The sequence below is a fragment of the Columba livia genome, chromosome 13 (genome assembly GCF_036013475.1).
Source record: "Columba livia isolate bColLiv1 breed racing homer chromosome 13, bColLiv1.pat.W.v2, whole genome shotgun sequence".
NCBI classification, from domain to species: Eukaryota; Metazoa; Chordata; class Aves; order Columbiformes; family Columbidae; genus Columba; species Columba livia.
The window spans coordinates 276,017-288,478 of NC_088614.1; the positions used below are offsets into that span (position 1 = coordinate 276,017).

The 12,462-nt window shown below is 46.2% G+C and overlaps 1 protein-coding gene across 1 annotated transcript; it reads left to right on the plus strand.

Annotated features, from left to right (window-relative positions):
• The first annotated feature begins 6,957 nt into the window (after window positions 1-6,957).
• Window positions 6,958-11,932, plus strand: LOC102095265 (histamine H3 receptor-like). The gene is given in 4 exon segments (XM_065028556.1): window positions 6,958-7,005; window positions 7,008-7,224; window positions 7,295-7,461; window positions 9,746-11,932. Coding segments are annotated over 4 exon segments (1,296 nt in total). The 5' UTR covers window positions 6,958-6,972; the 3' UTR covers window positions 10,625-11,932.
• The last annotated feature ends 530 nt before the right edge of the window (window positions 11,933-12,462 follow it).

A 12,462-nucleotide genomic window follows, 5' to 3' on the forward strand; every position in this document is an offset into this window, starting at 1 on the left:
GACTGGGGGTCTTCAAGAACAATGTTCATTGCACTACATAATATGCAAATAGTTTGTTTTGCTGTAGTTTGCTGAGCTTTGAATAATATAGCTTTGTTTACATGTTCGTAACTCTGTCTTTATAGGTGTTGAATGTTATTTCAACAGACAGTGTTAGGTTTTACATTTCTTTTGTTATGTTAAAATCTATCTGCCATTTTTCTAGATGATCGATAAGAATTCAAGAGTTCAGTCCCTCGTCCCATGCTGTTGAAAGTGAGTTGCTCTCATGAATTCCTGTAGTTGCAGACAGAAACACCACTTCTTCATTTGTCAGCAATACCTTGCCATGGGGAAAGACCCTTGGGAATCAGGTGGGATGGTCTGCTGGCAGCATGGGCACTCGAAGGCTGTTTCCATTTGTGTCACCTTGTTTCTGCTGTTGGATGGCATCTCCTCCGGAGTTTGTCATATTCTGTGCTTCCTGCTCTTAGTAGCTCATGAAGTCAATAGCAGGCAGAATTTTTCTTTTTCTTATCCAAATCCATCTTTCGTGGTCCTCCAAAATCCTGACTCATTGTTTCAAACTCAAAATGCAAACAAGCTAACCCTGGTGAGGACTCACCAAAGCACAGCAGCCTGGAGAGGAAGAGGCTGAGGGGTGTCTAACCATGCCCGTCTGCTGCCTACAACAAATTACAGAGGCAGCCACACTGTTCTCATGGTTGCACTGCAAAAAGCCAAGAGGCAACTCTGGTTTATCATCCAGTTATACACACTAGTTGCATCAGGGGAGATGTGCATTAGATATGAGGACATTTTTTTACTGCAGAGGTAGTCAGGCATGGAATGAGCCCAGACATACTGTGGAATCTCCATCCTTGGAGCCACTCAAAACTCAGCTGGACCAGACACACAGCAACTTGATCTAACTCCAAAATCGACCTTTTTGGGGGGGTCCATAGACCAGATGGCCTCCAGTGATCTTTCTCAACTATCATTCTATGATAGTTTGTCTTCAATTTTCTGAGTTTTTCAATGTGCTTTAACATTTGGTTCCCTCAGCAATGGGCTAAACAGATCACTAGCAGTTCTATAAAGAAGCACACAAACTTTACCAATCCAGGAAAAGTTCTGGATCCCTTCACTATCTTATTTTAAAACTTGTAAGAACTAAAGCCTGAATAACCAACTGATCACCTCCTGTCTGCAAGATTACATGTTTAAAAAATTAACTAGGACTGGCATGCTTCTATATCCCTCTAAGTCAAACTGCATTTACAAGTCTAGTGACCACCAAGTACTTCTGTATATGGGTATGTAAGTGTTGCAGCATCACAGGTGACACTGAGAAAACCAGTGACAGCAAAAATGTGTTACAAACCAAATTCTCTACCAACAGTCCAGCTGACATTGATTTATCAGTAGGAGAATTTGCTCTTAGGTTATTGTCATTCAGCCGCTAAGCACCTCTATGTGCCTCTTACAGACACAACGCAGGACCACTGCAGAGCTACAAAATTATAGAAAAGTGTTAATAAGAAGTGAGTCTGGGAGACTGTTTAACCCACTTCTTTCTCCACGGCACGTGCAGTCATTTCTACATCATTCTTTATAGAGTTCTGCTGAAACTCTTCATTTGGATCTCTAGTGATGGAGAGTCCACAGTAGTTTCAGGTAGTCTGTTTCAATGCTTCACTACCATTAGACCATTGTTTTCTTAATGTACTCTGCTGACGTTTAAGATCACTATTTCTGTCCTGTAAACTATGGATATGAAGAACAGTCATCTTTTCTTCTTTTTGTTTAAAGACTAAGTATGTCTTTGACAAATCAAGCTGGCAATGTGAAAGTACAAAGCGAGTCACACTGACTCATGTACTTCACTAAACTGAGAAAGCTTCTGACAAACTTCTGCAGTTTTCCAACTTTTCTCCCATCCAAAACTAAAATAAATCTTGAAAACACAAAATTTCATTCCAAACAGGCATCCAACTTCCTACCTACCCCTATGAAGCACAGTGTCCTAAATAATAAAACCCCTGTGCAAATCCAAAAATGATGCACAACTATTCCCTTGACCATCTGAATGCACAACAGAGCACTGAGCTGCACTTTGCATGTGTGGAGTGTCGACTGCTGCACTGTACATTTCCAATATAACACTGACCATGACGCTGCTGCACTGAGAGCCTGATATATCCTGATAAAGAAACTCTGTAATATTCCAAGGTAGGATGAAGACAAATAAGCCTAAGTAAAGTACAGTAGATATTTGTTGAGTTCCTGCATAAAGTGATAAAATAGATATTCGAGAATGCAGAAGAGTGAAGTTTGAAAGAAAGGAAATTTGAGTTCCTCCTTTTTCCTCTGTAAGAATTTATACCACACCAATAATGCGAGGAAACAAAAGGTACCTGCTAGTATCAGAACAATCTCAATCTGTCTTATTACAAAGCCTACGTGACAGTAACTGGGTGATGGATTAATAACAATGAACACCACTAAATTCATCTTCTGCTGGCAACACATTCCCCTTTGCTGGAAATTTCACATCCTGCCATTGAAGCAAACGGGCATCTGCTCCCCAGAGAGGCAAGAGCATTAAGATCACAGTGTTGAGGATTGCTACTCCAGCAAAAAATCAAAGATGGGCAGTCCTGGGGAAAAACTTAACCCTAACTCATTCTCAAAGCTGTAAAACTACAATAGACACTGACACAGCTTCAACTACCATGATACAGATAAAATGGAAGTTTATAGATGCTGGGAAGAATATTCTAAATCTGTGCTTATCATCAGCCGTGGCAATATCCTCCAGTTTGGGGTCATAGGGAGATGCAGAAAGCAGAGATGTTCCCAGCTCGTTGCTGGGGAATGCCACCTCCTGGTGGAAAAGTAGGCGTTTGCCAATGCATCCAAATGCCAGAAACACCATTTTCCTAGGATTTCGGTATGGCTCTGGCTAGAAATATCGTTGCAGATTAGCAAGATTATATATCTGGCCATTATCAGTGCAAATAAAAGAGGTGACAGGTCAGAAGGAAAGGGAACTTTTACAAGGATTAAGGAAGAAGAAACTAAGAATGACAAATAACCCACGGTCTGGGTACCTCTGAATTTTCCGCTGTCCTCTGCACCAGTATGTTGCTAAGAGGTAGAGTTTGGAAGTCTGTGCAGCTCTCCCTGAGCACAACCAAAAAACATTCAGTCCTGTGTAATGTACTTGCAGCCAAGAGACAAAATCGTGATGACACCCTTTGATGCTGGCAACATAAGTGAAACTACCCAAGTGGTGATGCGTCAAGTAGCCAGGGTGGGAAGGATACCAATGCCAGATGTGTTGCATTGCTGAACCGGTAACACACGGTACTAGTAATAACAGGTGAAACTGCTGAATGCATCCAGGAGTAGCAAAAGGAAATAAAACTATTTGTACTGTCTATAATATATAATATTTCATTATGATGCTTCTCAACGCTAATACAGTTTTGATGTAACTTTAAGGTAACTGCCTATGGGATAACTCTTTCTGGTACCTTATTGCAGTCTAACTATCCAAGTCCATTAGTATTTCAAATCTCTCGTATATATTAAGCAAAATTACAAGTGTTTTTTCTTGACAAATGGTTATTACAACAATAAAGCCAGACATACAGGGGATTCCAGAGTCATGGCATTGGGATGAACTCACAGAGAGCATGACATAGAAACCCTGACATCACCTGAAGTGCAGAACACAGCACAGAACCGACTCATCCCTACCTGGCCACTGTCACCTCCATGACACTGCGCTCGTGTTCACCTGTGAGCACAACAGGACTGCACTGAGCAGCAAATCACACCTGGTGTGGATGGAAACCAGTTTATTGATGTCCCAACAGGTGACGATGCTGCTCAGCAAGAACGGAGCGGAGAGCAGACTGCTTGCTTTGTGCCACAGTCGGTAGCGAAACCTGCACCAGAGCTCGCTGCCCCACAAGCCTCATGATGCACAGGACTGACTTCTAGTGAACGTTTCTTTAGTGAAGAAAAGAAAATGCATAGTCAGTAAATGGCAGGTAACACTGTGCACTCTGACACAGAAGCCACTGGCACAGATCAAACAGGTGGTTTTTCTCTACGTGTGCATGAAAAAGAAGAATTATTTTGAAAAATGAATGGCATCATATGCAGGGAGACATCTACAGAACATTAAGGGAATCAATACACAAGCAAAAGCCCGACTGGCAAAGGGTATAAGGTTAATTGGAAATGATCACTGGAGAACTTCATTTCCTGCATTCATTTAACTGGGATCAGCTCTGTCTTACAGCAGAATTTGATTTACTGGCTGATAAAGCCATATATACATCCTCTCAGGCAGCACAAAAATCATTCCTCTTTTCCTGGCCAAGGAAGCCTTTTCTCTGTCAAATACCAATCGCTCATACCAAGAGAATAGTTGACAGCAACCTGCAATTATTAAATGGGGCTATTAGAAAGTAAATATTTTGTCAGAAATGTGCAAAACTACTAGGGAATAGTTTCCTTTCTGTAAGGGAAGGTTCCAGCTGTGGTGTGCTTTCATACACTTCACTGAAATGTGCAACAATTGCCTTTCCGTTCACTGCGGAGCAAAGCTGAAGCAAAGCTTGCGGCATCCAGAGGAAGAGTTATCCTGTATGTGAAATCCCAGGACTAAAACTAAGGGCCTTTAAAAGAAACGAGCAGCAGAAGAAACATTTTGTACAGTATGATATCTAGTAAAAGACACAACGATTGAGCTTTGAGTTGAGGTTCAGGCAAAGATCCAACGGTAAGTGCGCTCACTGCCTCACTGAATCGTACGTCAGGCAGACACAGCTGTGAAGGTGTTCGGCGTCTCCAGAGCCGACAGGACCCACGGCTGCTGGCGTCACCCCCTTTCAGGGTGTCTGCCCACGTCTATTTGGACCTGAATTTGGCCTGTTGTAGGACAAGTGTAATCTGTCTGTGGGGTGGGAAATCAGGCTGTTTTTCTATGACTGCTGCAGATACACTCATGCACATATGCTGGAGTCATGGGAAACTGCATGATTCAGACAGCTCCCTATTTCAAAAATCACCAAAGGAAGCCTTTTGGAAATGAAAACAATTGTCATCAAAGAAATCTCAGGAAAAAAAAAAAAATAGAACACGTCAGTATTGATATGCCTTGGGAACCGCTGCATATTCATCATTTTTTGGGGCTATTGTCACTCCTCTTTGCCAATTCTAATCAATTATGTCTTTTGCTCCAAGGATTAGATAAAGATCAGGAACAAATTATGTTTTCAGAAGTCTACAATTCAGTCTTACAATTTATGAAGAGTTCATTATCTACTTATACTTCATCCTGCCAGGACACATAAATCAGTGCGTTCCCCCAGACAGACTGCTTGGACACCGAGCCAACGAGGCCCGGCTCTCTGCTTTTTCCTGTGCTCCTTTCAGTGTATGCACATATCTACACCACCACAACATATATTTTGAAGTGAAGCTCCTCACACAATAATTAATGTTCTTAAAAGAAAATCAACATAGCTGAGTAAAAAAAGACAGTAACTCATGGGACATGGAAAAAAATCCCTTTTCATGAAAGAAGAAAATGCTTGATGTCTGGATTTGTAAAACCTGCGGCTCAATGCTGGCCACCCAGGGCACTCTGGGATTTGCCATCTGCAAAGGGCTCCAGGCAGCACCAGCACAGGCTGAGCAATCAGTCCCCAAAGTGCAGTTATCACAGAATCCCAGAATGTGAGTGGCTGAAAGGGCCCTGGAAAGCTCATCCAGTGCAGTCCCCCCATGGAGCAGGAACACCCAGATGAGGTTACACAGGAAGGTGTCCAGGCGGGTTGGAATGTCTGCACAGAAGGAGACTCCACAACCTCCCTGGGCAGCCTGGGCCAGGCTCTGCCACCCTCACCCCAAACAAGTTGCTTCTCACCTTTCAGTGGAACCTCCTGTGTTCCAGTTTGCACCCATTGCCCCTTGTCCTGTCACTGGTTGTCACCAGAAGAGCCTGGCTCCATCCTCCTGACACTCCCCCTTTCCATATTGATCCCCAGGAATGAGTCCCCCCTCAGTGTCCTCTTGTCCAGCTCCAGAGCCCCAGCTCCCTCAGCCTTTCCTCACACGGGAGATGCTCCACTCCCTTCAGCATCTTGGTGGCTGCGCTGGACTCTCTCCAGCAGTTCCCTGTCCTGCTGGAACTGAGGGGCCACAGCTGGACACAATATTCCAGGTGTGGTCTCCCCAGGGCAGAGCAGAGGGGCAGGAGAACCTCTCTGACCTACTGACCACCCCCTTCTAACCCACCCCAGGTACCATTGGCCTTCCTGGCCACAAGGGCCCAGTGCTGGCTCATGGTCACCCTGCTGTCCCCAGGACCCCTTCGTTAAAAGTTCCTTACATGTCAGTCCCAGCAGGCCGCCTAGCGCTGCAGCCCGCGGACATAGAGGCCACCATGCAGCAGGAGGGGGCAGAAGCCTCGGGACACAGTGGGGAGCACAGGGCAATGGAGGAGCCCACGGGCCACAGCTGCAGGAACGGACAGGGCAGGAGCTGTAAAAACAAGGCAGGCGGCTGACAGCAGCCAGCAGGGGACTGCCCAGGGAGGTTGTGGAGTCTCCTTCTCTGCAGACATTCCAACCCGCCTGGACACCTTCCTGTGTAACCTCATCTGGGTGTTCCTGCTCCATGGGGGGATTGCACTGGATGAGCTTTCCGGGGCCCTTCAACCCCTGACATTCTGGGATTCTGTGACAGCACGAGGAGAGCGCTGCGAGCGCCGTCCAGAGCGGGCAGGAGCCGTAAGGAGCCGTTGGAACGTCACTTCACGGCGCTCGTCAGAGGGCGACAGACACCGGGATCGGGTCTCTGCCGCCCGCAGCCTCACAGCGCCCCGACTCCGCAAAGTTCTGCCCCAGCGGCGCCGCCCCCGGGGGCTGTCCGGGCGGGGCCGGCGGGGCCGGCGGTCTGTCCGCCGCAGCCATGGGGCAGGACCTGCCGTGGCTCAACCGCTCGGGCGGCCCGCGGGCGGGGGCGATGGCTGCGCGGCGGGTGGGCTGCACGGCCCGTTCCCCGCCGGCCCCGCCGCGCTGCTGGCCGCGCTCATGGCGCTGCTGGGGCTGGTCACCGTGCTGGGCAATGCCCTGGTCATCCTGGCGTTCGCCGTGCAGCGGAGCCTCCGCACGCAGGGAACCTTCTTCTTCCTCAACTTGGCCATCGCCGACCTGCTGGTGGGTGAGTCCCGGGGCGCCGGGCGGGCCGAGGGCGGCGGGGCGGCGGGATCACCGCCCAGCTCTGTCCGCAGGCGGCTTCTGCATCCCCCTCTACATCCCCTACGTGCTGACCGGCGAGTGGAGATTCGGCAGGGGCTTGTGCAAGCTGTGGCTGGTGGTGGACTACCTCGTGTGCACTGCCTCCGTCTTCAACATCGTCCTCATCAGCCTGGACAGGTTCATCTCTGTGACCCGAGCGGTAAGGGCTGGGCTGGGGGCTGCAGGGGCTCCGGGCTGCCCTGCCCAGCAGGACGGGCTCTTTGCTCAGGTCACCCGGCTCCCAACCCAACTGCACGTCCCTCAGGCACCAGAGGAGACGGGGGTGTCTGGGCATTTGGCTTGAGCCTGGAAGTATTTCTGGGAGTGATCAGCTTGTGCAGGAGAGACATTTGCTTCTCACTTTTACACTGGAAGAGGTAACCGTTTTAGAAACAGGCATAGTCTGTGCATGTTGCTGTTCCAGCTGGAAGGGCAGACAAAACAAGGTGTACCTATTTTCCTCCCCAGCCACGCCTTGGATAAGCTTAAAAAGTCTTACCCAGCTGAAGGGCGATGCAGCTGCTGAGAGCCCGAGCGGCACCCCCGCAGCACCACAGGGCACAGAGGGAGCTCCTCGCAGCGGGTACCAAGCCTTCAGGGAGAATTAGATGCATACAGCTGTGTATAGGTCAAAAGTGGCAGAATATAAATTAACATGAACTTCTTTCTTTCAGAGGATGCAAAAGCTGTTTCCATTTAACAGCCACAGAAATGGCTCAGTCCTGTAGCATGTCAGTTATCCAAAAAAGTAGACTGGACTTTCCAAAAATCAAAAGCTAATGACATCCTCACCTAGACCATACAGCCACAAAGTATTTCGGGTGGTGCCGAAATAACACATTTTACCTGCTAATGGGTTTCACTCTTTTACAGACACTTCCAGGTTATTCTTCAGCCCCCTGTTCCACCCACATTTCCTTAAAATGTTGTTTTAGCTCCATTGCTCATTCTAAATCACATTAAGAGGCAAAGATACTTTTTTTGGTAAAAGGTACAAAGAGAGGCTGAAAGAGCACTTCAACAGTTTATATGCAACTTAGTGTTTTACCAACTTTTTCAAGAGGGAGAAATGAACAGATTCTTCAACAGTCAACACTTACAATTCCTTTATTTTCTAAGTTTTGAATTAGCCATGAATTTTGCTTTCACAAAACAAACTCTCATGACTATACACACAGTTTAAATATATAGACTGGATGGTTTCAGAAACAGAAAGGGACACTGGTCATAAAAAGTTAAAAACATCAGCCACTTTAAAGTACTCCTAATTAATCCTCCATATAAAAGCCCCCCCCAAGCAAGAGTAGAGAAGCTGCCTGTTGGGTTAGGGTGGTGTAAGAACATATGAACAGGGATATACGAGGCTCTAAACGATTCTGTGTCTCAGTGACAACGGTAATCGTCCTATGAGGCCGCTCCTGAAATCAGGAGTAGCTGCGCCGAGGGCTGCAGAACGAGACCCGGTTCAGCGAGCTCGGGACCCCTCGCTGTGCAGGTTTTCAACCAGAACAGCGCTGGCTTTGGAGATCGAGATCCAGAGATCGGGGCAGTAAATGCGAATCCTATACAGAATTCAAACCTGAGGACTTCACATCCCCAAACGCTGTGTGGCCACTGGAGAGACGTGAAGCTTGAATTCCAGATCACTACACGAGTATTGTCCAGTACGCCAGGGAATCAGAGTATCGCGAAGTAGATGATTTTAAGATTCTACTGAATTCTGTTGCTGATACAGTTCACTGACTCAGTATTACTGACATATACTATTTGTTTGCACATTAGATTCTCTACTATTTTCTAAATATGGGAAATTAGTTACTCTTCCTGTAAAGCACTTTGCAGACCACAACACTCCAACTACAGGTCTTAATTGCAGATGACCGTTCTACAAGTACTTCATGAAAGAATGAAATTATAGACACCAAACAGAAGTAAAAGCTGTTATCCACTTTTTCTGGTGTGATTTTCACATTAAGAAAAATAGAAAGCAGCAAGAAAAGAGCTTGCATGGGTGTTCAATGAATTCAAATCCTTTCACGGATTTTACACAAAATTATTTTAAAATTCTAAATGAGCGAATACTGAAGGGCCATGTTTTTAGAGCTTCTGTAAACTGGTGTCACAGCTAACGCAACTGAATACGTCAGCAACTTGTGACAACCGTCTCTAGGAACAGCAGCGGCGATTTGCTTTGGAAAAGCCTTGGTTTTCTAGCTGAAGATGTGCTGCGTGTTCTCAGAACACACCCGGTCGCCCTGACAGTGTTTGTCAGAACGGGTATTTCAGAAAGAGCTTTTCTGTGGTACCAGTAAGCTTGGTATAACCCTCACCCCTACACCCATGGATTATCAACCCTCACAAGTGACAGAGAGGACCATATTCTAAGGTACGCATGTAACTGATTGAAATACTAGTAACGTAAGTGACTTTTTTGTCTCTCTCAGGCCAGCTACAGGGCTCAGAAAGGGATGACCAGAAATGCCGTACTGAAGATGATCATGGTGTGGATTGCTGCTTTTCTTCTCTACGGTCCAGCCATTCTCAGCTGGGAGTATATTGCTCAAAAAAGCATCCTCCCTGAAGGAGAATGTCATGCAGAATTCTTCTACAATTGGTATTTCCTAATGATCGCCTCTACTATTGAATTCTTTACACCTTTCATCACTGTTACATACCTTAACCTAAGTATTTACCTCAACATCAGGAAACGTACCTCCCTCAGAAACGAAAACCTACCACCTGGTCAAGAGGACTGTGAAATGAGTGTCCAGGGCGAAAAAAAGGAACACACCGTATTTGTAGTAAAACCCGCAAACAGACACAAACATAAGATGAGAGCAAACGGCCTTTCTCCCCCAAAAAAGGCGTCAAGGCTCAGTCTGCGCAAGCTTGACAATCGGTCATTAAATTTGAATGCTAGTCGAGAGCTTCCGCCACTTGAGGTGGAAGTGGAGACCAAGCCCCAGAGGAACTGTTTTCCCAAAGCCACGGAAAGCGTGTGCGACACGGCCGGCAGAGCAGACATTGCTAACACCGTGGCAAATAGACTTTCCCGAGACAAAAGAATAGCAAAGTCTTTAGCAATTATTGTCTGTGTGTTTGGTTTGTGTTGGGCTCCATATACACTTCTGATGATCATCAGAGCAGCTTGCCACGGGCATTGCGTGCAGCACGCACTCTACGAGACCTCATTTTGGCTGCTGTGGGTAAACTCAGCCATTAACCCTGTTCTATACCCACTGTGCCACGTGAGCTTTAGGAAAGCCTTTCAGAAACTTCTGTGTCCAGGAAAAGCCACAATTCATCCTCATATTTTTATGTGAAAAAAAGAAACGTGAAGGCTGACAATTAGTACATCTTGCTTTCAATGGGAGCATAAACTGGCTAATATTTGCCCGCAAATATTAAGTGCAATGTGCAGTGGGTAGTTTATGGAATACTGGTAAGGACAAGTGTAGGTATTTATGAATACATAGAAATACAGCCATCCATGTCGCTGGAGAAATCACAGCAATGAAAAGAAAGGGAGCTTCTCAGAGCTCGTTGGGGAATTTCCGGTAACGGTGCACTAGCAAAGTGCTGAAGAGGGAATAAGCATTCATGGCCAAAAACTAGAGTTCAGGCTGTCTCACTTTTAATAACTGTAAATATTGCTGGTGAGGAAGTTGATGAAGCGTCAGCCTTGGTCCTGTGGCATTTCCCGCGGCCCCACGCCAGGACGCCCAGGTCTCGCTGTCAGGCGGCAAGTCAAGAACACAACAGTCACGTCACCAGGGAAGCTGCACAACCGTAGCAGCCAAGGGAGCAGGTGACTCAAACATGAGCAGAATTTTTAGTAGAACTAAGTTCAGGGCAGGAATATAAAAGAGTTTTGAGCATTGTGATAGGAGATACGAGAACTGGGAGTTTGTACACCAGGAGTCCCCTCCCTCAGCTCTGACATCTGCCCCCGCCACGGTGCCACCGGGGCAGGAACCTGCTGCACTCCGTACAGAACTCACAGGGACTACTCTTCTGTGTTTTGCTGTGAGTATAGAGTAAGTAGAATCAGTCCACAAGATCTACAGCGGACAGCTCTTGCTATAGAAGCAGCTTTAGGTAAACTTCCCTCGGAGTAATTTTAAAAACCTTTCCAATTAGACTTGTACTAGTTCTGAACCCACCCCACCCCTTCAACCTATCCATCCATCAAGTCAATGGTAAAAAGAAGTATTAGTTGACACGTTTAGCAATTTTCCAAGTCCTGCATAACAAATAGCATGACCCAAAAAAGTCTGTTAAAATATACAGCCTTGCTCTTGACCACGAGTGTGGAAACAAGGTCAACGATCTCCTGTTTCTGCCATTCTGCCTCTGGCACGAGAGCAGCTCACGGAGCGGCCGCCCGAGCTTTGACGAGTCGCCCCAGCAGAGGGATCGATCCCAACATCCCTAGTGATACAGGTTTCCACCATCAAAAGCATTTCCTGTGTAGCTTCACAGATGTTTTCTTTTGCTGGCAAGAGAAATAGCTGTTGAACAGGCCTAGTTGTCTATTGCCACAGTGCATGTTAGTACAGCTGATCTTAAATTTTACAGACAGTATTTAAAATTATTTACTTTGTAACATTTCAATAAAGTAATTAAGAATCGTGGAAGAGTCCTAACTTTGTAGCCTTAGCACATGGTACATGGAAAAAAGCACAAGCCTACAACATTGGGGTAACTGCAGCTGAAACTGCAAAGCCATTATTCAAAGATACTTCCTAAGTTACGAAGACTGACCTTGAGGATTAAACAAACATGGTATTGTAAGCTAGGAGGGCATATCCCTACTACGTGAATTTATCTACATGAACACGATCATCATGTTTTGCTGTGGATGTTTTAAAACGAAACCATCAGCCCAATGGTTCTCTTCAGAGGAACACCATCAACAGATACGGGGCAACATTAACATTTCTGAGTACCCTGAATTACACCACTGGGCAAGTAAAGCCAGTAGATTTTCTTCTGACTCTTCCTCCCCTCCAAGCCAGGCTTACACATCAGCAGACCAACGACCTCATTGTAACAGGCAGCACTAAATTATCAGATACTCCTGCCAAGAGTCTTATTCTCTATCTAGTCAAGCCAGGACAATTTTCAAAACAGTGGCCAACTCCGGGAGTAAGGAAGTTCC